Source organism: Phocoena sinus, chromosome 3, assembly GCF_008692025.1.
Source record: "Phocoena sinus isolate mPhoSin1 chromosome 3, mPhoSin1.pri, whole genome shotgun sequence".
In the NCBI taxonomy this organism is placed as follows: Eukaryota; Metazoa; Chordata; class Mammalia; order Artiodactyla; family Phocoenidae; genus Phocoena; species Phocoena sinus.
Genome location: NC_045765.1, coordinates 115352781 through 115379491, shown reverse-complemented (window position 1 = coordinate 115379491; position 26711 = coordinate 115352781). Strand labels below are relative to the sequence as shown.

The following is a 26711-nucleotide window of genomic DNA, read 5'->3' as shown; positions in this document are numbered from 1 at the left end:
TTTCCTGCTCTTGGAAGAACCTCCACGAGAGGGCAGAAAATGTCAGTCGTTTCTTGCCCGTGTTCCTGCAGTGGGCCTCTCTGGTTTCAGGCCCCCTTGTCCCATCATGGTCTATTCCCAACAAAGCAGCCAGAGCGATCCTTTTAAAATGAAGTTCCGAGCTTGTCACCTTTCTACCCCGAACTGTGCAACAGCTTCCCACTGCAGAGTTAACACCCAGGTCCTTACAGTGGCCTCTCCTTACCCCTGACCTTGCCTCCCTTTTCCCTCCTCTTCTGCTTCAACCAGCAGGTTTCCTTGGTGTTTTCCAAACACTCCAGGCACATGTCCCTTCAGGGCCTTTGCCCCTGCTGGTCCCTCAACCTGAAATGCTCTTTCACATCCGCAAGGCTCACTCTCTTACTCTGTTCAGGTCTCTGTTAGAATATCCGACTACTGTCCTATGTAAAACATCTCTCTCTTTACCCCGCCTTATTTTTATTGGGTCTTCCTAATCGCTCACACATCAGGGGCTTAATTATTTGTTCATTGTGTCTGTCTCCCCACTAGAACGATAGGGTAGGTCAGCGATCCCCAACCCTTTTGGCACCAGGGACTCATCTCACGGAAGACAGTTTTTCCACGGACAGGGGTGAGGGGATGGTTTCGGGATGATTCAAGCGCATTGCATTTATTGTGCATTTTATTTCTATTATTATTACATTGTGATATATAATGAAATAATTATACAACTCACCATAATGCAGAATCAGTGTGAGCCCTGAGCTTGTTTTCACTTGCCACTCACTGATGGGGTTTTGATAAGAGTCTGCAAGCAATTGATTTATTATGGTCTCTGTGCAGTCAGACCTCTCTCTGCTAATGATAATCTGTTATTTGCAGCCGCTCCCCAGTGCCAGCATCACTGCCTCACTCCCCCTCAGATCATCAGGCATTAGATTCTCATAAGGAGCGCGCAGCCTAGATCCCTCGCGTGTGCAGGTCACGGTAGGGTTTGCTATCCTATGAGAATCTAAGGCCACCACTGATCTGACAGGAGGCGGAGCTCAGGCCGTAACGCAAGCGATGGGGAGCGGCTGTAAATACAGAAGAAGCTTTGCTTGGTCGCCCGCCACTCACCTCCTGCTGTGCGGCCCAGTTCAGGGGAGTTGGGGACCCCTGGGGTAGGTGATTTGTTTTAGCCACAGCACCTAGTCGACACTCAGTACATATCTGGAATGAAGGCCTGAATGTATGGGGAGACCAGGGGCTGGTTCTGGCTACCTGGTGGGTCACGGGCCAGTCTCTCATCTGTCTGTGTCTCTGGGGGTTGTGAGGTTCAAGTCGGGTAGCATGCACAAACGCCTTGTGAACAGGGAAGCACTAGGGAAATGGAAGGTATTATTCTGAACAAGATTAATTGCATGCTCAGCCTTTTCGGATTGGTTCTCTGTGTGTGTTGCTCCAAATGCTGTGCTGGCCCTGCTGCACTCGGTGCCGAGTAAGGAAGAGGGAGGAGACTCCAATTGACTTTTGGCTGAATGGTACCTCTGATGAAGCCAACATGGCAGTTCTGGATGTAGGTACTGTTTTTCACTGGCTGAGAACCTGAACAGTTGACCTGAAGATTCAGAGAGAATCCTAAGTAAGGGGCAAAGAAGGACAAGGCCAGAAAAAGGGGCTCTTGCATTCTAAAGCCACTGTTGATTCTAAGGGAGAGTGGGAAAGCAATCTCTGTGTCCTCCCCTCTCCCTTCATGGTTGTACATGACATAGGAAAGGTGGAATTGCTAGAGTGGGGGTGTGGCAAGTAGTTGGATGTGAGTAGTTTGAAAACACACCCTCCCCCTTTTATGATGTGTCACAAAAATACACATTCTGTAGTGTTTCTTTTGCCCTTAGTTCTTGATTTTGATCAGATGAAATCTTCTTTGCAGGCGCCAAAATTTAGGTCCTTCCCTCCACCTCCGTTCTTTTTACAAAGGTGTTTCCAGATTGCAGTTCCTGGTAGGGTGGGTATTTGTCTTTCTTCTGCTCATTTTCATTTATCTATTTTCTATCTTTCTTGCCCTTTTCAATTAAATTCCATGTGGCCTTGTTTTTCTAGCCATTTGTCCTCTTCCGCTGTCATCCCTCCTCAGCCTGCCGCTGCTGCTGTTTCTTCCTTTCCCTCCCCACTGAGCCCTCATCTTTTGAGTCTTTTTCTTTTCTCGCTTCCCATCCAGTCTGTGGGAGCTGAGGCTGATCTCGGTCTCCAGATGCTCTTTCTTCATTGTCCCGCTTCTCCGGTTTCTGTGGCTTCATGCTTTCCATTCTGTGACTGAGCTGGCTTTTACATTTGTTCCGATTTGAGAAGGAAAAGAGTCAGGAGAAGAGCAGCAGGCCCTGAGAGCGCTCTTTGGTTGAACAAAGATGATGGGGGTCTAGGAAGAGAAGAGACAGGAGGATGGAGGGATGTGGATGTAGTGGGGGTAGGGGACGTCGGGAGAGTTTGCTTCTGATCCTAACTTGTTTCTATAAAGATTCTTCCCAGTCCTTCGGGGAGGAGTAGGATTCAGTTGGGGGTCAGAGGTTGTAGCTTGGAGCAGTGGGAAGAGGATTGGATGGAGGGTGAAGACATCGGCTCTGGCCTGAGGTCTGCTGTGTGATGGGACCCAGAACAGGTCACCTGTTGTTGTGGGCCTTCGGTTTCCTCACTGGTGAAGTCAGGGTTTTGATCCAGATGAGTTTCTTTCAGCTGTATATTTTATAAATTTCTGAACCTATGCGTCTTTTAGTGAGGATTCTCTGATTCTTTTATCTTGCATGGGTCATTACTCTGCAGAATCTTCCGTGCTCTTATTTAAGAATGGCCTGTGTGTGTGTCTCTCTCTGTGTGTGTGTGTGTGAGTGTGTGCCTGTGTGCATTAGGGATAGAGGTTAGAAGGGGTGTTCTGGCACAGCTGGCCAGATGAGAGGGGCAAAGGGCTCCTTTCCTTTGTGCCCTCATGAGAGGGATTTCCTGTGGAATGCAGGAGCTCTGTGGTCTACCCTGAAATAAGAATACAGGTGACAGGTCACAGTTCTTTGTTTAGGAGAGGTCAATTTATGGAGACTTAAGGTTCCTTGTATTCCTGGTAGTCTTGGTTTTGGTATGGTGTGTTCAGTCCTGTCAGCTGACCTACACTGACCTTCAGACACCACTTGGTTTGACATAAGTCTGTAGACTTCAAATGTTAGAAATAACCATGTGAGATTACTGTCTGTGTGGGTTCAACCTGAATATGAAATTGGGGAAGCGTAGTGTTTACCGTGTTGTGAATGTAAAGCTTGAGCTATGAAATGTAAAATGAGCTAATAGGACTTTATTTTCCAATATAGACTATATAGCAGAGGGTGTCCTAGAGTCAGAGGGGCCTTAGAGACCCTAAATAGAGGTGCTGAAACTTTATTTTTTGAAGGAGAAATCTTTTTTTTCCCCCCCACACAAAGTATTATGGAGAATGATGTGTAAACTTGATACAAACTTTATCATAACTATATTTTTCAAATTTATTACATTTATTAATTCAATGAGAGTGACTTAGCCTAGCAGTTCAGGTTCTTCTCCAGTGTATTAAATTTTGGTAGATAATACATTTAAGTGAATGCAATCTTTTTAGATGTAAATATAATTGAAACCATATTTTCCAAAATGAAATTTAAAAGGAAAGTTTGTAAAGTCCCAACATTCCTCCATGAGAACCTGTGGTTCCCCTGATTTCAGTTTGGAGACCACCAATGCAGAGAGTGAAAATAAACTCATCGTCAATCCAAGGAGCTAGGAAATAAACCAAAGCAAAAAACTAAGGGAGAAATTAAACAAATCCCCAAACACCACTTGTCTAGACCTCCCATTTTTTTTAATATTGAAGCTGTTAATGTAGAATTATATACATGGTGTGACAAATTCTAGACTTTCAAGTCTAGATAGTTAGGCCCATTCTCTTCGAATAAACAAATAAGCAAAACAAAAACAAAAATCAAAGCCACCATCTCCTGGTAGTGCTTTCTCCTCCTAAGCTGAAGTAATCCAAGTCACCTTTGGACATCTCTGATCCTTAGAAGGCTCTCACTGTGGAACTGAACTCTGTGTTGTGCCCTGTCCTTCCCTCCATTGTTTTATGCGTTCCCCTGGGGGCCTGCAGAACATGTGTAATCCCTTGTCTGCATGGCAGACCCTCAGATATTTGTGACAGTGACCGTTTAATCATGAGTCTTTTCTCCTTTGGGAAAACAGTCCCAGTTCCTTCAATTGTTCCTCATATGACAGCATGGTTTCTGTGTCCCTGCAGCATCCTTGTCACTTTCCTCTGAACATGTTGTCGGTTTTGTCTATATTTCTAATAAAGTATTCCATGGCCCAGGTATGTCTGAGAGGTATAGAGAAGAGCTGGACCATAACCATTCTTAATGAACTTACTAGATTTTCTTCAGTGTAGGGCTGAGCAGAATTAGCGTTTTTGGGTGGCTGTCTCAGCGATAACTCACACTTGGTTGATTATTGACTAAAATCCCCACTGATATCCAACTATTAAATGGCGTTATGCTTCATTCTTAATTTTTTCAGTTGATTGTTTTGGAACCAAGTGCAGGACATTTATTCCTCAAGAAATATTGGGATAATGGAAGGGTAGAGATTATAGTTTAAGTATTCTTATATCCAACTCAGTATATTTCCTACTATGATGTACTTGAAGTATCAGTTTTTGTTTTCAGTTTCTAGGAGTTCTATGTTTTTATGGAATCTGTGAGTAAGTTAGTGATTTTAAAAGGAAGTAAGCTACGCAACTTTTTAAAGCCTGCTTCTGGTCTTGTGAGGAATCTAGAGTCATTTACTGACCTTCGTCATGAATTGTTTTTCACTCAATTTAGCTGTGTTACAGAAACAAAGGCTATTTCAATTCTATAGTGGTGAATCATTTCACCAAATGTGAAAGTCGTCAAGAATTTTTTATGCTTGTGTCTGTGTTTAACTGAGTTTAATGCAGAGGTTTGGATAATGGATGGCTTTTTAATAAATATTACTGTATACATCTAATTTATGGTAATTATTCCTTTTGATTAGTAATCTTGGTCATTGTGTAATTCAGATGTTTTATATCCTTGTCAATTTTGTCTGCTTGTTCTATCAGCTATTGAGAGAGCCATGTTAAAGTTTCCCACTGTGATTGTGGATTTTCTTTTATATATTTTGAAGCTATGTCTGTATTAGGTGCATACAGATTTAATACTGTATCATCTTGTTTAACTTACACTGTATGATGAAAAGTTCCTCTTTCTCTAGTAATATGTCTTGGTTTAAAAACTACTTTGATACTGTTTTGGCTCTACTAGCTTTCTTTTGGTTAGTGTTGCATAGTGTATCTTTTTACTTAAACTTTCTGTGTTATTTTTAGCGTGTCTCTGGTAAGCAACATATAGGTATTGTAACTGTTATTGAATTAAAAATCCATACCTAACTGTCTCAGTATTGTATTTGGGTCAGTCTGTTTATATGTAATATATTTGCTGATATAGTTGGATTAATATCTATCATATAACTCTCTATTTGACACATGTTTTATGTTCTTAATTTCTCCTGTCTTATGTTTTTGAGTATTTATTTTCTATTTCATTTTTTACTCTATGACTTGTTAGCTATACATTCTTTTACTATTCTGTTAGTGGTTACTCTCAACATACATGTAGATTTGACATATTATAAATATAGTAAGTCATTACTTTTAACATTTTTCCAGGACTGTTAGATACTCTAATTCCACTTCCCTTTTATGTTACTGTAGTCAGACATTGTAGTTGTACAAATACTTTACACTCCATGACATTTTAATTATTATTTTGTACATTAGGTATTAATTATATTTACTCACTTCATTGTGCCTCACTGCCTCTTTTTTTTTAAGTTTATGGTTCATAGTGTTTTTATTTAATTTTATTTTTTTTAATTTTATTTATTTTTGGCTGCATTGGGTTTTCGTTGCTGCGCGCGGGCCTTCTCTGGTTGTGGCAAGCGGGGGCTACTCTTCGTTGCAGTGCATGGTCTTCTCACTGCAGTGGCTTCTCTTGTTGTGGAGCACAGGCTCTAGGTGTGTGGGCTTCAGTAGTTGTGGCACACGGGCTCAGTAGTTGTGGCTCACGGGCTCTCGAGCACAGGCTCAGTAGTTGTGGCCCATGGGCCTAGTTGCTCTGCAGCATGTGGAATCTTCCTAGACCAGGGTTCGAACCTGTGTCCCTTGCATTGGCAAGCGGATTTTTAACCACTGCGCCATCAGGGAAGTCCCCTCACTGCCTCTTGTATTTTCATGTTTCTGTTTGAGATCATTTTACTTTTGCTTGAATAAGTTCTTTTAGTAATTATTTTAGTGCTGACCTGCCGGCAGTGAGTTCCCTCAGTATGTGTCTTAAACATTTAATTTCAACTTCATTTTTAAGAATATTTTTGTTAGGTGGGGAATTTTAGGTCATCACTTACTTTCTTTCATTGTTTTAAAGATACCATTCCATTGTCTTCTAGCTTCTGTAACCTCTCAGAGTGGTTCTGCCCTTTCCAGAATTTTTATTATATTTTATTCTCAATTCCATAGTTTTCTGATGCTTTTAAGAATATTACTTTTAATTTTTCAGTCTTTATTTTCTTGTTATCAGCAGGAATGTTGGCCTGTTCTGTTCTGTTTCATCCTGTCTGGGAAAAAAAGCCATTCCTACCCCAAAGGCTATTTCTGAAGAAACATATAAGTCTTTTAGCTCAATTTTGGTTTACCTTCCTTAAAAAAAATGACATTGTGATATTTTCCCCTGGATCTAACCAATTTATATTCAACTGAATTTTGTTGACTTAGATTTGGTTTGGATAGTAAATTTTAATGACCTTTATATTTTACACTGTACAAAAGATGCTTTAAATCAGCGGTTCTTAACCTTTTTGAATCATATGCTCCTTGTACCCTCCTAGGAATCTCTGGTTAAAAGACAGACACTCTCCCCAGATGAATGCTTAAAACTGTGCATATATCTTCATGGGGATTAAGCAACATTTCTCCTACCTCCCATTCCCTCTCAACCCCACATCTACCCATGGGTTTCAGGATGAGAATCCTTGTATTCAGTACATAAAATAAATGTTGAGTTAAGTGTAAAGATGTAGATAAATCAATTAATACCTGAGCACTTGCTGTTTGTACCATGACATGTTGGGGAGAAAAGTGTGCTGGGCCTGAAACAGATCTAGATTTATTTGTGGCTTTACCACACACTGGACCTGAGAGTAGTATCAGTGTTCTCATTTATAAAATAAAAATCATCATAATACTTCCCAGACATTATTGTGGGAATAAGATGAGAAAATACATGAGAAATCACTTTATATACTGTTCGTATAAAATAATATATGTATGTCTACAGATATGCATTTATATCTAATATGTGCACACAACATATAGGAAATAATTTTTGCATTTTCAAACTTTGTTTTAAAGAAATACTTGAGTTGAATACAGTAATTAGAAATAAAAAATTTTGTGCCCACAGCCCTTTCTTTGGAATTTTGCTTGAGGAATGTAAAGGTAGTATAACGTAGAGGGTGGGGCAGAAAGCAAGAAGCCCGATGCTGTTCATCTGGCTCTGGGATCCTGTTAGTGCTGGTACTAACTAGGACCTGTACTTTTATTCACTTACCTATGACGTGGGACAATGCATCTTTTTAAAATGTATTTGTTAAGGATCTTACAACATTCAACACACTGTGCTCTGCAGAGAAGTCTCTAGGTAGAATTACTAACTTTTTTTTTTTTTTTTGGTTACTATAAAGAGGTCAAGATTCCAATGCTAAAAACAAAAAATCAAATTTGATAGTTCACTTAGAGTGCTATGTTTATATTATGATAATGGTTTTAATGGCATGTATTAGGAAACATTTACTGTAATATTTAATGTCAATTAGCATTTACCTTCATTGTACTTCTGTCAAAAAATCATCCCATATAAAGGCTGTGTAGAATACTAGAATACCTTAGAAAACAGAACAGTCTTACTGTCATATGAAAAGGTGACAATTATCAATAAAAAGCATTTATTAAATTCCCATTTTTGTTTGTTACCACGAAAACTATGGTTCATAACATTTTTTGAATCTTTGGATGCCTTTGAGAATGTGATAAAAATCATAAACCTTTCCTTAGAAAACTGGACACACATGCACATAAACAGTTTTGCTCATAATTTTTAGAGGTTCGCAGACCAACTGAGACCCATATGGACTCTTTTCTGTGGCCACAGATGAAGAAACCTCACTATAAAAGGATGCACACTTTGTTCTCATTGTCATCATTTGAAACTATAGTATTTGTTTACTGCCTGTCATGCCAGGTATTTTAGAAACTACATAGTTAAGGTTGTTGTCCAGCAAATGACGCTGTTATTAACAAAGTAAACACAGATACACTGTCTATAGAGGGTGAGAGAGAAGAAAGGGAGAGAAGGAAGGAGAACATTAGTACAAGAATACTCAGTGATCAAGATAATACAGCCACCAAGTTATTCAGGGTATTAGAGAACTTGAATTAGAGACCATTGTAGATAAATGAAAAAATATTTAGAATATGCACATCAAGGTCGCTGCCCATTTCCATTTTAAATGCCATTGGAAGAGGAGCTGGGAGAGTTGGATGAAATAGTTTATGGTGGCAAATACATTTAATACCTCTTTGGTTTCTTTGGTGAAATCCATACGTGATAACAGCATCTCAGCAGAAGGTTTGATCTTTGAGAATTATTGATGAGTTTTACAAGTAGAATTTCTCTAGGGGGATACTTGATTGTAAAAAATGTTGGTTTAATTTGCCTAATTTTTTTGTGTTTGTGCTTATATTGAGAGATATTTAGTGTGATTATACTTAGTTAAGTTTTCTACCTTAGTTATTCCTGTTTTCCGTGTTACCTGACCTTTAGTGGTTTTACAGGAGTGTTTGGGTGCTTTTGATTTGGGCACAAGAAAGTAATAGGGGAAAGGGGATGATTTTGATGTTGTTCTCAATGGGTTCATTTGGGAAAGTGAAAATTTTGACCTGCCTATGGCAAAGGTGAACTTAGATGTAAATAGAAGAGGGAAGACTAGAATTCTTTAAAGCAAAATTTAATCAGGCCACTAACATTGCTGGTACCATTTAGTAATAGGCTTTGATAAAAATGGGCAATAAATTTCAGTGGCAGTGGAAAAAATATGAATTAAGTCAATGAGGAACTGTTTATTATCTGTCAACTTAGGAAATAATAAAAAAGAAAGTTTTGGCAAAGTTGGAATGAAAATGATACTCTTGACAAGCACATGTGGTAATGAAAGTCGATACATTTTTGGAAAGCAGTGGTGACAGTTGTGCCCATTCTTGGCCTCATTTCTGGAATTCTACTCTAAAAAAGTAATTTAAAGCATAAAAACAATACACATGAAAGTATTTATTGTAGTATTTTTTTATAATATTAGCAAGCTACAAATACCCTTAATGTAGAAAAATAATGATTAAGTAAATTATGGAACATCAAACACTTGATGGAATGCTATTAAAAATGGTGCCAAAAATTGTAACAACATGGAAAAATGCTTTTGATAGGTGAAAAGTACAACCATATGTGTATTTATGCCACGAGTATAACTATGTAATAATTAGCTGTGCATTGAACAAAGACTGGAAGGAAATAGGAAAAATAAAAAAAGGTTGATAAACTAGGGTGGTGTCAGTATAGATGAAATTTAGATGTCTTTAATTGCTCTCATTTTGTTCAAAAATGAAAAATTTAAGACAGTTTTCTAATTTTGTGCACTTATGGATTAAGTTCAATATTGAATTAATTGGGAATTTAAGTATTTGGTGTGAAGAATGTTTTTGCTCCTGATGGATAGCTACTGTTCCAGAATGATTTATTGAGTAGTTCATTCTTTCCCCACTGATTGGAAATGCCACCTTTATTATTACATAATTTCCAAGGCAGGAAATTCTGCCATGGAATTCTGATGGTCTGATCCCTCCCCCCACAGCTCAAACATTATTCTCTCTCTCAAAACTTTTGTTTCTAGTCTTGTGTATTTTTTCTTCCAGATGAACTTTACAGTAAGCTTGTTGAGTTTCATTTGACAAATTTAATTTCAGTTTTAATTAGAGTATATTAAATCTACAGATTAATTTGGGAAGATCATTTTGCCTATTAAGCCTCTTATTGTTTCCGGGAGTTTCAGTGAAGTAGCTGAGTGTTATTTTTTGTTTTTTAATTTGGAATATAGTGAATTGACAGAAAGGTTATAACACATCTCTATTTTTTCTGCATAGAAGCAGAATGATTCTGATGTTGATGCCAACATTCATTTACAAAAATTTATAGTTTTCAATTGCCTAAAACAAAGTATGCAATTAAATCCAGATGGGGAAATGATGGCGACACACTGGAAATCTGTACATTGGGATTTATCTTTGCCATTAATAAAATTAGTGGCCTTTTGAGAAAAGTAGATTTTGAATGGCCACAGTGATTGGAAAGTCCTCAATCTTAGTCAAAAATTGTCACCTGTGCCTTATCATTTATGCTGTGCTTGTTCCTCAGCACATGATGAGAAGCTCATTCCTTCTGCTGGTCTTCTTGGTAGCTTTATCTAAATCTCCTTTGAGCTTTGTCTAGCTTTTTTGAATGAAAACGTTCTTGTTCATATTCATATTTCCTTTCCCTGTCTTCCTCTCCTGCCACTCCACCCCCCCCCCATCCCTTTCTATCTCATTGGGCCTCTTTGTTCGTTTCTGTATCATCCCCTCCCTCCTCCTCCCATAATATTCTTCACCATATCTTTCTGATCTCTTTGTGATGAGCAAATGAGAGCCCCTTTTTTATTGCTGAATATTATTCTTAGTGCTAAGACTTCTGAGCATCTCTCTTTAATGGCCATGTCTTATTTCTGACCTGACTGTTATTTATCTGGTATGGTCTTGAAAGGGAGGCATGGTTGAATTATAAAACTCTCCTGTTTGGAGTTGTATTGCATTGAAAAGGGTTGCAAACACTTTCATAAGTTGTGGTCCTGGTTCACCTAACCAAATCAAGTAGTAATATGATCGTTGTTTTGAATAGATACAGATTAGATATGCTTGTAATCTGTGGAAAACTTTGATCTGTTTATACCATTTATTTTCTAGCATTGCAAAAATGTATCACCAACAGGTCGGTTCAGATTTTGTCCGTGGATAATTAACAGTCTCTTTAGAAACCGGGAACATGACTAAAGCAAGCTGTTCTTCTGTTTTTAGGAAATGGAATTTCATCTAAGTTTCCTCTGTCTGTCATGTCAGACGTTTGTTATTGTTTTTTGCTTTTCAGATCCTCTTCCTGAACTTCTTTTTTTTTGGGAAGCTATTGTATGGTAGATTTTTCTTGGCATGTTACTTTCTATTGATTATGTGTTTGTGTGTGTACACGCGCGCACACACACAGAGAAAGGACAATTCAAAATTGTGAACTGGTTTTTTTTTTTCAGAACTCCACAATGTGTATTTATTTCTATTAAGGATTCAAGATGATGTTTTATGTGTGTGATGGATTGCAAACCACTAGGGAAACACAGCCTGTTTATTTTTAAAATTTTAGCTAGAACAACCATGTAGTTACTGGAAAGAGGAGGTCCACGCTGATTTTGTTTTTGGTCCTTGATTGACCTACCTCTTGATATCCTAAGGAATACCATTCTAATTATCATCAAAGGCAAACAGATGTTAAGGAGACTGTGGAGGCTTTTCTGTGTTCACTTTTCTCTCCTGTCACGGGCTGAGGAACTCTCGAAGAGTGGGTTTGTTTTTGTTGGGCAAGCACACAAAAGCCCAGATGCTTCTCCACACTGGGCTGAGCTCTGGAGGCCCTCCAAAGTGGGTGACCCTTTCCACCTCCTGGTTTCCATTTTCCTGCCACTCCCACAAGCTGGGTGGTATGTACCTGCTCCCTGGAGGCCCCCTTTGTATTGCCTTTTTGTGGTTGAGGGGAGGGAGCATCCCGAATCGTTGACGCCTTCCAGGCCCCAGACAATCTGGCAGGCTCATCCATCACTGCTGCCTTGGTTGTAGCACTTATTGAACGGCCCGACACCGCCTCTGGATTATGATATACTGGGGAGCGTTAGCCTGCTGCCCATTCATTCTTTCCTTCCTTCCTTCCTCAGAGTGTGCCTCAGTGACCCAGGCTGGCAGCTCCTCTCCTTGGGACCAGGATATTTAGCAGGGCTTTGTGCCAACCAGAAGCTTTCAAGAGAAAGTGTGAGGCCAGGCTAGATAAGAAAGAAGACAGAGAAATCCCTCAGAGAAGACAAACCAGTGGGAAAGGGCACAGCAAGTGTTGGATCACATAGTGCTGTTTATTTGGCAATGTTTGTGAATATTTAATTAAGGTTCTTACAAGCCACTGTGGTCCAGTACAGTGTAAGGACATGGCTAAGAATAGTTATTTTGAAGCTTTATACTATGGTGGTATCTCAGGTACAGGAAAAAATTAATACAAGCAATGATGTTCATCAGGTAGTAGGAATTCAAAGGAAGTAAAATACAACCAAGTATCGTAATTGCACGTCTAGTAAATAAAGAAATTCTTTTGTATGCTCTAACTTCTTCAATTTTGAAAACAGAACAAACCAGCTCTGACACGCATACTTAAATAGATCAGGAAACATCGCCCTGTCGTCCAAAACATTGTTGTTAGGAAGAAGGATTCATGATATTTGGGCTCGCCCACATCAAACGAACATTACAAAGGACCCTGTTTGTATCGGGGCCCTTTTTTTTTTTTTTTTTTTTTTTTTTTTTTTTTTTTTTTTTTGCGGTACGCAGGCCTCTCACCGCTGTGGCCGCTCCTGTTGCGGAGCACAGGCTCCGGACGCGCAGGCTCAGAGGCCATGGCTTACAGGCCCAGCCGCTCCGCGGCAGGAACCCGCGTCCCCTGCATCGGCAGGCGGACCCTCAACCACTGCCGCCACCAGGGAAGCCCTCGGGGCCCTTTTTATTGTGGCTTCTTAGAGCCAGGACGAGGAAGTGTGATGATACCTTGACTTGTTCATTTTTCAGGGGCAGATGACGATCTATGCGAAGTTTGGCAAAAATGTTTATCTTCCTAAAGATGCCGAGTTTACTTCATTTATAACGGATCTCATCAGAGACACATCGTGATTGCAGAGCGCACGGAGGATAACGTTCTCCAATCCAGCGTTCCAGGTGAGGTGTCCTCTTTATTGTGCAATTGAAAAACCTGTCTGTGAGCACCTTCATGGTGCTCCAAGGTGGGATGTGTATGAGTGAGAGCGTATGTGTGTGTGAGAATGTGTTTGTGTTTGTGCGTTTGTGTGTGTGTGTGAGTGTGTGTGTATGTGTGTGTAAGGAAGAACATTCACATTGGGTTATCTCACGTCTGAGCCGCTTCCAGCTGTGTCTGCAGCTCCCTGAGCAGCCCAACTTAGACTTACCCTCCAGGTTGGGGGTGCCCTGGATGCAATCCCGTGGAGGAGACGCTCTGTCTTCGTATTGCTACCTGCAGTCCCGGGGCCGTGGCCAAGGACAGCTCAGGCAGATCTGAGATACTTGACAGTGGTCTTCATTCTCTCTTCTTCATTCTCCTATGGTCAGTCCAGCAGCTGCTCCCTGCTTTGCTCCTTTGGGTGGCAGGGGTTCCTTCCTTAGCAGCATGTCCATCCAGACACTTCCCTGCTGGATCTCAGCTTCCAGAACTGTCTCTTCCCACCACCAAAATGTTCACATTCTGAAACCTGTAATTCTCCCAGCTGTCTTCAAGTACCACGGTGACAGATGACAAATTAATGTATCGTGTTAATGTGTTATGAAGTAACAGCCCCTCATCAGGTACAGTTGTTTTGTATTTTCATTGACATGTGGGTTGTACATCTGAGACATCAAGCTGTAGACTAAAGGTGCAATTAAGATGCCATTACCTGCAGGAAAGGAGGGTTTGTGGTGTTTTTCTTGTTGATTGGTTGGTTTTAACTGTGGGTCTCTTAGGCCTTCTTAAATTGTATCATAGAGGGAAGCTTCAATTTTTTAATAGGTAAGACTGGCCTCATTTTTAAAAGAAAAATGTTTCTAAGTGCTTCTGTAGTATATCTGTTGCATGTGGGAAGAAGGAAGACAGGAAACATGCAAACACAAACATAGAGAATTGTAGTGATGTACAAAGACCTTTAAGACCTACCTGGGTTTGGTCACTGAATCAATCTATTGTGCAATTTCTGGGGCTTTGGGCAATCTTTTTTTTTTTTTTTTTTTTTTTTTTTTTTGCGATATGTGGGCCTCTCACTGCTGTGGCCTCTCCCGTTGCGGAGCACAGGCTCCAGACGCGCAGGCTCAGCAGCCATGGCTCACGGGCCCAGCCGCTCCGCGGCACGTGGGATCTTCCCAGACCGGGTCACAAACCCATGTCCCCTGCATCGGCAGGCGGACTCTCAACCACTTGCGCCACCAGGGAAGCCTGGGCAATGTTAAGCGCTTCTCTCTCAGGCCCAGTAACTCCCATCCTCACAAGAAAAAAAGTCAAACCACACTAATGGCACAGAGTTATACTGGCTGCTAGTCTCTTTTGCCTCTCCCTTTTGCTTTGGTATTTACGTTGATGTTTTGCTGCATTTAGCTTGGCCCTGTTTTCTTGGTTTTCTCTTTTTTTTTTATCAGCCTCTTATAAGAGAAAGAATAAAAATAATAACTAAAGCGCCACTCCTAACATCAAAACTTTTATCTTTTTCTTTACTTGTGTGTAGGGGTGAACCTCCTTCCTACTCCTTGTGTGTTACAGAAAATCTTTTATGATTATATTGTGGCCTGCTTAGAAGGGAGGGTTCTTACCTTGATTTTAACAAACTCACTGCAGACAGTTCCACATTTCTGAATCTTACATTTTCCTGGACACAGCTTTACCAGGGTACCTTTCCGAAGTAGGTACAACAGTTTTCTGTAGTGTATAGTGGACGTGTGTGGTCTGGGGGTAGGGGCTCCACTCTGTGCTGTACCATTGGACCACTTTAAAAAGGCAATGATGTGACAGTAGCAGTAGCTCTTGCCTGGTGAACCTGGGACGTTCTCATTCCTTGAAGCCTGGCAGCGTAGCTTCTGGGGAAAAGCTATGGAGGATAAGGCAGAGCAAAGATGATTCGCACCCATTAGCCGTTTGCTTGGGGGCCAGTGGTGGCTGAATGTTAGCCCTTCTTCTGTCCGGCTATTAATACCATGATCACAGAGGTTTGGTGGACATTCTGCCGAGGACAACATAAAAACATACCTGGGTAGAAGTTCACCAACCTTGGTAAAATGGAGTGTAAGGAGAGGGAGGGGGAGCAGGATGAGGCGACCACCCAACAGAAGTATTAAGAACATCTACAAGACAGAGAAGCCATTCTCAGAAGTGGTGGTGGGCCAATGAACAGCATATATAATGTTTCTGTTGAGAAGTGTTTACCCACCCCACTCACGTTCAGAAGAACTCTGAGGAGCTAGGGTAAACTTGTGTAACTTTGTGGTGCTACCTTCTAAAACTATCACCTAAATAAATATATAAAAACATATGACTCAGAAGGAAATGCCAGAACAGGAAAGGGCAAAGGCCTTTAAGACGACAAGCTTGAATTTGATGGTTGGGTAGAAGTACAAGGTGAAGCTATGCCAAATAACAGTGGTAATGATAGGAAAGCAGCCCTGAAATGGTCAGAGCTCATAAAGGTCAGTTTGAAAATCAGGAGTCACTGGAAGAAGATGGGGTCAGTGTTCATTTGGACCCACAGGCTTGGCGGCATTTAAAGATAATTGGCCGCATTTCCTTTCTGCCTTGCTCTCCTGGAGCGTGTGGTATGCTCAGGCCAAAGTTTTGGACACTGGGAGAGCATCTTCTGCAGACTCTGGGTGAACTGTTCACTATCTTGTCATCCAGGCCACAAGCTTCAGGAGACGGTGACGGTGTCTGTGTGCCTCTGCTCGGAAGGTTACTCCCCTGTGACCATGGGCTCTGACTCCGTGACCTATGTGGACAACATGGCCTGCAGGCTGGCTCGTTTGCTGGTCACCCAAGCCGATCGCCTCACAGCCAGTAGCCACCAGACCTTGCTGACCCCATTTGCCCTGACGGCGGGAGCATTGCCTGCTCTGGACGAGGAGCTCGTGCTGGCTCTGACCCATCTGGAGTTGCCTCTTGGGTGGACTGTCCTGGGAAATTCTTCACTTGAAGGTGGGTCCTTACCAGGAAATTAAGATGTCTCCTCTCTATGTCAAGTTCAAATGTGCCTTACAATTTGTTGCCTGTTTGCCTGGGTGGGTTTTCCTGCCTGCTTTTGACCTGAGCCTTGCACTGTTCAATCTGGGATCCCTGACATTCTGAGACACTGATCCCTGGGCTGGTTGATGCCACTCTGTTCCAGGGGGTGAAGAGCTTTTCCTCAAGGAGGGAAGGACTGTTTCTTTGTGGCAGGCTCTTGAGCCAGCTGCTTTGGGCTGTGGCTCCGCTTCCTTTGGTATGTTTTCTTGCTGTAAGAAGGGGATATTGGTGTCCTGTTTCCAAATAGGTAGAGTCATTGAGCAAGGAAGAACATGCAGCCAACTCTGTGGAACACTGAGAAGAAATGTGGCCATGCAGGAAATGTAACCAATGCATTGACATCTTTGAAAATGTCAGTGTCACTGACAGCATTCATATTTACTATATTTATACTAACTTTTGGAGTTACGTCTGGATGCCCCTTCTTTCCTAAAAGACTAAATAGACGCTTAATATCATTAAATAGACTCTTAAAACCATTTGGAATCTGTGTGAACAAAGATATAGATGTTGTATATAAGCTCATACTCTTCATGAGGCTACGCTGTTCAACAGATACTACTTATGGTGATGACAAATAACATAATTTTATTGGAGATAGAATTTTGCTCTGTATTTTATTGGGCACAAACATGTACTATTGCTGTTTTTCTGTATTCTCCCTATGACTTTAGCTTTGTGGTGGGATGATGCTGTCTTTAAGAGTTTCTGCTTCCTGATAAATTCTGGTTACAGGTTGGTTTAAAGTTGATCATGGATTAAGATTAAATGAACTACTCTAGGTAAAAGGGGTATTTTTTTTTTTTAAAGCAGAATCAATCATAAGGTCATAAGCCACAATCAGAGAGGATCTCCATTTCTTTCCTTTATTAGGGTTACACTTAAACTCTCCTGGCACTTAAGGATGTTTCTTATTTCTTAAGCCCTTGGATGAAAGAAGTCATCCGTGCCTGAGTCCCATGTGCTGCACTTAGCTGTGTGGCAGCTGACTGATATGCATGAAGGGGTGGGCTTCCTGAGGGAGTGGATGGTGTGTGTTCTGCTCACCATCATCCCCAAGGACCTAGCAAAGAGCTTGGCACATAACAGGTGCTCAGGAAGTACTTGAATGAATGAGCGGTGTATCCTGAGACGTTTAAGGAGTTGCACATCCTAGATATTACTATTGTAATTCTCCTGTATGTACAGGAGGAAAAAAATGTTTTCTGGCTAAGGAACTTTATTCATATGTATATACACACATATATTCATATATTTATTGGTGTATGTACACATGTGTATACATATATTAATTCATATGAGTGTATATATACATTATCTATCTATCTATCTATCTATCTATTATATACTTTCTGGCTAAGGAACTTCATTTGCTTAAGCCTCCTGGCTTTTAAAACAAATTTTATCAATAATGTTAGAGGGTATTTTATATTTTGGAAGGCAGACTCATTTTGACAAAGACATAAAGCTTTCATAATTTCTCACCAGTCACCATGCTCAAAGACATAAGTAAAGAGCCTCAAAGCCTCATGGAGAGGCAGGTGTAGGTCAGCGAGGGGGGTACTTTCCTAGCACAGCAACTCTCTCAGCATAGCAGGTTGGACTCTGCAGTGGTTCAGTCTGTGTCTCTGCAAAATGATAAATTGTTGAAAGTTATGGAACTTCATAATTTCATATGGACAGCCTAAACTAAGAACCTTCAAAATGGGATTCATGTTATCCACATGCTGTATTTATTTTTTATCCTAAGATTTAGAAATAAGATTTCATAATCTTCAGTCTGTACATTGACAGTAGTATATGCATACAGTTTTCTGGGTTTGGGGCATATGTGCAATTATTTTTGCTGACAGAGATGCATAATCAAATAAGTTTGGAGAAAACTGGGCTAACCACCAAATTGCCAAGGGTTATATTATTGCCATTTTCATTGATGTTTGGAGATGTGTTCTTGTTTTCCAAGCCTCCATCTATCGTGACCCTTTGGTTTATCCATATCCTTATAACAGACCGATTTATGTCACCAAGATATATAAGTATATATTGTATAGATATATGTATTTTCATGAGAAAAACTGGAGCAGTTGCTTTACATGGTGAGACATTGTATTCTATTGGAAAGCAATTCTAGTGTAATAGTCATTAAGATTATATGCTGGGCTTCCCTGGTGGCGCAGTGGTTGGGAGTCTGCCTGCCAATGCAGGGGACATGGGTTCGAGCCATGGTCTGGGAGGATCCCACATGCCGCGGAGCAGCTAAGCCCGTGAGGCATGACTACTGAGCCTGCGCGTCTGGAGCCTGTGCTCCACAACAAGAGAAGCCACGACAATGAGAAGCCCGCGCACCGCGATGAAGAGTGGCCCCCGCTCGCCGCAACTAGAGAAAGCCTGCGCACAGAAACGAAAACCCAACACAGCCAAAAATAAATGAATAAATAAATAAATTTATATATATATAAAAGATTATATGCCAAATCCTCGCCCAGTTGCTTCCTGTCTCTGAGATCATCTGGGCAAATTATTTCTGTTCTGATGGCATGGTTTTAATTTCTAAAATGAGACATAATAGTACCCACCTCATTGGCTTGTTGCAATGGTTGAATTAGTGTATGGTGAAGCTTCTACAACAATGTCTGAACATACTGAGTTCTCAGTAAAAGTTGACTCTCATGTGTGTATGTGAATGGATTTCCGTGTATAGAGAGTAGATTGTATGTACATATGTGGAAAACAAATTACAGTTGGTCTGGGCAACTGAAGCTACAGGCAAAGGACAAAATCTTGGTATTGCAAACAATTCCTTGAAATTCCTAGTAAATTTCTAGACTTTCTCTAAGAACAGTTTGTAGTACTTGAGGTAACATTGCTTGCAGCCTAGACTTGTAATAGAACTTCTCTACAACATCAGTGTTCAGGGACAGGGTTAACACTCCTTTTTCTTTTCAGTCCTCTGATTAGATCAGTTCCATCCCCCTGTCTTCTAGTTTGCTGATCCTTTCTTCCACTTGATCTAGTTTGCTGTTGAATTCTTCTTTTGAATTTTTCATTTCAGGTATTGTATTCTCCGGCTCTGTGATTTCTGTTTGGTACTTTTTAACATTTTCTGTCTCTTTGTTGAAATTCTCACTTTGTTCATGTGTTGCTGTCCTGACCTCGGTGAGCATCTTTGTTATTTTGAACTATCAGATAAATCACTTATTTCCATTTCATTAAGATCAGTTTCTGGAGATTTATCTTGTTCTGTTGTTTGGAACTTATTATGTTTCTTCATTTTCCTGGACTCTGTTTTGGTTTCTGTGCATCAGATCAAACAGCCACCTCTCCCAGTCTTGACAGACTGGTGTTGTGTAGATGAACCTTGTCAATCATCCCAGCCCAAGCTCCTGGTTGCCTCTTAAATCTTTGTGCTAGTCCAAGTTGCTGTCTTTGTTCGTAGTGGCTCCCAGTAGTAGAGGGTGTACCAAGACCCATCAGTGTCCTAAGGGGGAGGATCTCAGTCAGCACCTAGATGCAGGCTGATTAGAAGGCATAAGCTAGCAAAGTATGCAGTCAAATCCCCTCCAGGGAAAGACTGGAAGATGGGTGTTTTTGGCTTGCTCCTCTGTGCAGAACCTTGGGGGGATGGTTACAGCAAGTACTTATGTGTACACCCATTAACAACTGCTTCTTTATCCACCGCAGTCCTGTGGGACTCCTGAATGCAAGCCCCATTGGCTGTCAATGCCAGGGGATCTGGGACTTGTCTCTTGAGTGACAGCCATAAACGCAGCTCCTTCCAGAGAGATTGCCAACTGGCTTCCTTGGGGTCCAGGGAGAATGACAGCCAGCCCCTAGATGCATTCTACTTAGATGCTGGATGCTCGGGGAGCAGCTTATAAAGTATGAGTCACATCTCTTCCAGGGAACGACTGGGAGAGGGGTGTTTCTGCCTGCTTACTCAACACTGAGCCCTGGGGAGACAGCCTAGGTGCCTGCTTGTATGCCCATCTAGAGCTGCTGCTTTATTTGCTCTAGTCCTGTGGGATTCATGGGTATAAGTCCTGTTGGCCTTCACAGCCGGGCGTTTTGGGGGCCCATCCCTCAGGTGGGAGCCTTAAAAGTTGGGGTGCTACATGTATGGTGAAAACCCTTGATTCCTCAGGGAAAAGTTGGGAGTTGGAGGTTTCCTCCTGATTGTATGGCACTGAGCTGGGGGTGGGGTTTATGGCAAGAGTGTGTCTCAGCCTTTCCTACCCATGTGAGTATGGGTATTTTCTCATCCAGTCCTAGGTGGGAGTCATTGAGCTAGTGACTGGATTTCTCTCAGTGGGAATTGCTCTGTGTGTAGCTGTACATTTGGTATTTCCATGCGAGGAGGGAAGTTCAGGAGTCTCCTATGTCACAATCCTGGTCCTTCCCCTTCAATGTAGTAGAGTTATAACCTAAGCCGTTTAGAATCTCTTATGAGCTCAATGCATCTTTTTTTCAGCATACATATTTTATTAGTGTTCCTTGTCTTTGAGGCAGATAAATTACATTAGCAAAGTGAGAAATAAACTGTGGCATGTGGCCCACTGGAGTTGGTCATGTGTTAATGGTAGGAGCATCGTAAATGGAAAAGTTTTTTTCCCTAGTAGTTATTTCTCCTAAGACCCGTCCAAAAACTATTTAAAACCTTACTATTCACATTGATTTAAAATTCTTCGTATTTATCTATGTTTTTTAGGGGGGTACAGAGGATGTTACAGAATAAGTAAAATTGATTTCTGTAATGATTTTGTTGTGGAAGAGTCTGATGGGAACCTTACTGTGAAGCATTACTGTATTTCCTTGCATTTTATTTTATTTTATTTTATTTTATTTTTTTTTTTGCTGTGCGCGGGCCTCTCACTGTTGTGGCCTCTCCCGTTGTGGAGCACAGGCTCCGGACGCACAAGCCCAGCGGCCATGGCTCACGGGCCCAGCCGCTCCACGGCATGTGGGATCCTCCCGGACCGGGGCACGAACCCGCGTCCCCTGCATCGGCAGGCGGACTCCCAACCACCGCGCCACCAGGGAAGCCCCTTCCTTGCATTTTATAATAAATCCCTTATTTTCCTTTCTTTTCAAACACTGAGAGTTATCAGGAAGGCCTGAGAACCCGTAGAAGGGCCAGAATCTGAGCAGAGTATTGTGTCTTATGAAGAAAAGCAGAGCCTTTCCTTAGCCCTGCATCTTACCCATCATTACTCACAGTGCAACCAAGTTACTTTCCTAGGGAAGGAAATATCCTGTGTTTTATTTAATTTTGTGCCATAAATAAAACTGGATTTCTGTTTCATAAAATTAAACCCATTCTTTCTGTGAAATAGCTTTTATGATAAAAACTTCTGAGCTGCCTCACATTTACAGTAAAACTTTAAGTAGTAATATACTATCCCATAAAATTTCATGATTAACTTTTTTGTTCTGAATTTTTTGCTTGTTTGTTTTTCGGACAGAACTCTTTTCTCAGAGATTGGCATAATTTTGACAATTAGGTTAACTGGCATAAAATATACTCTTTTTTTATTCTGTTGGTGCTCAGATAACTTGAGTTAAAGTCTTCCCTTCCTGCTCAATCAAATTACTTCCAATCACTTGTGTGTCCAGAAGCCTGATGTGGCTGGCAAGCACCAAACTTGCCGTCACCAGTGGGGAGGCTGCCATTTGAGTAAAGATCCCAAAGGGACTACAAATGCCATCTCAGAGGACTGATGGCCTTGCCTCTGAACATAGTAGCTCTTCTCCCAACCTGTGGAATTAGGTAGAGCTTGTCTTGATTATGCATTCTGACTTGAGGGGAAAAAGCCCCTTTACTTAAAAAAAAAAGTCATATAAAGTCTCTCTCTCACAGCATATATTTACATGTACAAACCAATATGTAGCAACAATTTGCAGATTCAAGACATTTTCTGCCAAAGTAAATTACTGTTGTGAAAAATGAGTTTGGACTTTTCTGCAGCTCTCTAGGTAAAAGTACTTCATATGTGCAAAGGTCTCCTGAATAGGCAGAAAGAAGTTCTTTTGTGGAAGAAATAGAACTCTTCATTAATTACATCAATTATAAAAACATAGCAACCTGTTTTTCAGCTTTATTGAGATATAATTAACATATTTGTGCATGTTTAAGGTGTACAGTGTGTTGATTTGGTGCATTTATATATTGCAAATGACTATCACCATAGCATTAATAACTCCTTACCATTACATAATTACCGTTTCTTTTTTGTGGTAAGAACATTTAAGAAAGGTGGCACCATGAATTGAATCTGTAGGGCAAATACATTAAAACTTTTTATAAAGCAAAGAAAATATCTGTTAGATTGCTTTATCAAGTTTAAAGAGTTAAACTTTATTCCTGTCTTTAGAGTTGGTTTTATAAGTGGAAAAAGTATTTAGGGTAAGCCAACTGAGCTTTTGCAACTTTTCTGCAGGGCTGTCTTGGGTACACAGCCAGTGTATTTTGGGCGCTGGCTTCTCATTCTGTGGTTGTATGGTTGGTTGGAGAACTGTCCTCAAAGAGAAGCAATGGATGGAACGGGTAGGACCCACTGAGAACAACTTAGAGAATGTATTATTTTAATGATTAATTCCAAATATCAGATCAAGAGTATGCTCCTTTCCTTGCAAGTAACACCAGAGGAGTTATAGCAACCAGAACATATTTAAAGTTGAATCCAGAAATTAGAGAAATGGTGCATTGGTTGCAGAATACATGTTGTAAGGGCAAGTCCAAATAGTATCTGTAGTAACAAGTCACAGTGTAATGAGTAGTGACTTAAATGAGAAGTAGAAACCTCATCAGGGGCTATAGGTTTAATGGATAAGGACTGCTGTTACTAGGAAGAAGGGTGGCTAGCATGATGCTGTGCTTTATTAGTAGGGTCTTTATAAATTCCCTTTGAAGGAGAATGTTTTTCTCTATTTTACACCTAATGGGGGAAAAAGGAAAAGAAATGCAGTTGACCAAAAGGACTTAGAAAGTTTATAAGAATGGGGGTTATTCAGCAACTGTTAAATGTGTCTTAATAGTTTAGTGTTCCCTTAAGGAGTTTAAAGAGCAATGGTAATATTGCTTATCTGCAGGAAACGCCATTAAGTGAGAATTAACAGTTCATTATGAGAGACTCAGTGGGAACTGCCAGTTTTCTGTGACATCTACATTTTGCTTCAAGCCACATACCGGGAAATCATCACCTTCTTTCTAGGCAATGAGAGAAGGCAACGCGTGGGCCCACAACGTTTGACAGAGGGAAATATCTGTTTATCTTTCCTTGAATAGAGGAAAGAGATCTGTAACCAGGAAGAGGCAGGGTTTGTTTAACACTTGAAACGGAGCTTGGCTGTTGTTTGTATCCTTGAATATAGTCTGCCAGCTCTAGAAATTGAAAGGAAATAGAGCAAGGCCCTGTTGATTGGTCCCCACCTGTGTGCCATGTCTTGTTAGCCAGGGAATGGTACAATGGATTAGAAGACTTGCTTGCTGTCCCACAGACTATGTGAAATGTCAGCTTTGTCTTTCTGCCCCAAAGCTTTGTCCTGGACCGAAAGTTTGAGATAACATCAGCTGATGTCCTACCAGTGGGTAGGAAACCCATAAAGGACAGATTTATTACAAAATACAAGTTCCTAGGTTTTTAAAAAAATTTTGGAGGAGTTTTTAAATTAATGCATTATGCGTATTGACTAAGTCTGGGATATATGTTTTTCTTGGAAATCTTGACATTTTTCAAGCAGTTGTGTATACACTCAGTATTACTTTCTAGCTTTCTGGCACTTCTGATAGTATCTGGTAGGACAGACATCTCCACACTTTCTTTTCTGACATTTAAAGCTGGTATTATATTCCTTCAGTTGCTAAGGTAACCCACTGGATGACTGCTAGTGGTGGAGAGAATGTTCTTTAAGACAGGTCCTATGGTAAATGGGTAAAATTGTTTCATAATACTTAGCCACACACATGCATACAAATGTGCATCATTTGTGAAGTTTTAAAGTCCTTAACCTAAAACTGGTTTCTCTATCTTCTGTTTCTTATTTTAGCTTTTCGTTTTTAAGGAATAGGTTTTTTCGGGCAGTAAAGAGTTTAACACAGAATTGACCTCTTAAGGAAAAGGACTTTTTTCCCCGTGTCAAATCATTTGGACTTATCCTGCAGTTAACTCAGTCAGCTCTTATTAAGCACCTTCTCTGTTTAAGGCACTATATTTTAAAGAAGAAAAAGCAGCTTAAACTTTTCCTTAAAAATTAAGCCTTCTACAGGGCACCAGTGGCCCTGAGACTGGAGTAGAGAATTACATATCCACTCTCACACCTGAGAAATAGAGGATAGGGTTATATTCAGGTTATTTCAGGTTATTTTCTCCCTCTCTCAGAATTTTCAAGGAAAAAACAATGTAAATGGAAGCTTTTATTTTCAAACACCCATCCCTAATGTGCTTCCCAACAGATTCAAGCAAGTGGAAGGTTTTGAAATTTACCTCTGGGTGGCAGTGTTCCATCCCTGGCTGTTCTCCTCTGGGAGCCCTTCAAATGTACAGGGCAGTTTTGGTTTGCACACAGGAGACTAAAATTGAATTTGAAAATGACTGTAGCCGAGGATTCTCTTAATACTTGAGTAAAAAAGTTTAACTTTTTGCTGTTTTCGTAGATTTCTTCAATAGGATTTGAATGCTGGCAGCTGTCCTTGTACTACTTTATTTAAAATTTAAATAAAATACTGGTTTAAAAACTACCAAATGCTTGGAGGTTAAAAGGCTGATGGTTGAAAATGGGTGGGAGAGGCCTGGCAAAGGGGGCGGGCAGTGAGCCAGAAGTGATGAGATAATCCTAGGGAAATGACCAACCCTGTGTCCTGGTGCAGCACCCCTTTTACTTGGCCCCAGTGAACTTTACAAGGCCTTGTCTTGACTCTTTCAAATATGGTCCTTGAGGTGAGCATGAAGCTATATAGGTAGAAGCCTGTATCTTCTGTAATTCTACCCTAGGTTTTAGTTCATAATGATTCTCACATGCCTACTTTCTCTTCCCCACATCTATAGCTGTAGCAGCTTTTATTTTGCAGGTTTGTCATGAGGGTGTGTGTGTGTATGTGCATGTGGAGACAGATGAGGCCGACATCTGGAGAGTGGGGTGCAGGCCTGAGCCCTGAGGATTGGTGAGGCTTAGTTTCCTTCTGCTTGCTTTTCCCGACTCTCAGTTTGTTGATTTATTCAAGTTCTATCTTTTCTGCCCTTCTTTTCTTGGGTTTGGCTTCTTTTATCTAATTATCTTTGCCTAATTGGAAGCATAACAGTTAGGAACTTGAGTTTTAAAGGTAGAAAAGCCTGGGTTCAGATCCCTGATGCTCCATTTACTATCTGAGTGAGCTCGGGCAATTGCATAATTGTGTCAAGCCTCAGTTTCTGCCCCTACCTTGTTCAGTGCCTGTCAGGATTAAATGAGATAACACATGTAAGTTGCTTAATAACTGTTAGATGGAAACAAGAAATATAAAGTCCTTGTAGTCATTGGCACCTAGCAAGAATGAAATAAAGGTGCATGTTGTGGTTTATTTTCCTTCATGGGTAACAGCTGCCATCTGGACTTCTTTTTTTTTTGCGGTACGCGGGCCTCTCACTGCTGTGGCCTCTCCCGTTGCGGAGCACAGGCTCAGGACGCGCAGGCTCAGCGGCCATGGCTCACGGGCCCAGCCGCTCCGCGGCATGTGGGATCTTCCCGGACCGGGGCACGAACCCGTGTCCCCTGCATCGGCAGGCGGACTCTCAACCACTGCACCACCAGGGAAGCCCCATCTGGACTTCTAATTAACTTTTCCCAGCCTTCCACCCTCACTCTTATCCCAGGTAGGCTTCGTCTTATCTGTTGACTTCCTGTTTGGTTTATCCCATTTATCTTCTCCTTCTCTCACCAGAATATCCCTTCCTGAGTGTTCCCCTGCGCTGAAGGAGGGGATAAGATCTCCCACTAAAGTTGTACCTCATACCCACAAAGTTTAATATTTCTCAATCTGGACTTGGCTGTTTCCTGGGTGTGCTTGAATTCAGAATCCCAATGCAAACTTCAAAAGGCCATTTCCAAGATATGATGAGTCTATGCTTTTTCTTCTTGTCAACAATAAAATTAGACTGCAGTGTATTTTCATTTGTCACCCAAACAGAACAGCGTTCCTGGAGGGTCACTTGGAAGGGTGCCTGGGAATTCCACAGGCTCACCTGTGGTGTGAGGGGAGAGCAGAAGAATGCCCAATGCATAGTATGCTGTCAACAAATATCTACTGAATGAATGAATGGTAGATGTAAATCAGAGCCTTGAAGAAATGAAAAAATGCTATTGCACAGGCTGGAAAAGCTGGTATGACGTAATTGCTGCTTATGGCACCTAATGACC

General features: G+C 41.0%; 1 protein-coding gene across 1 annotated transcript in view; it reads left to right on the top strand.

Annotated features, from left to right (window-relative positions):
• Positions 1 to 26711, top strand: part of LOC116751266 (rho guanine nucleotide exchange factor 28-like) — a 163954-nt gene that overhangs the window by 109618 nt on the left and 27625 nt on the right. Inside the window, exons 3-4 of the mRNA XM_032626939.1 lie at positions 13082 to 13228; positions 15942 to 16235. Coding sequence (XP_032482830.1) covers positions 16010 to 16235 — 226 coding nt within the window. The 5' untranslated portion in view covers positions 13082 to 13228; positions 15942 to 16009. The remainder of the gene's footprint in view (positions 1 to 13081; positions 13229 to 15941; positions 16236 to 26711) is intronic.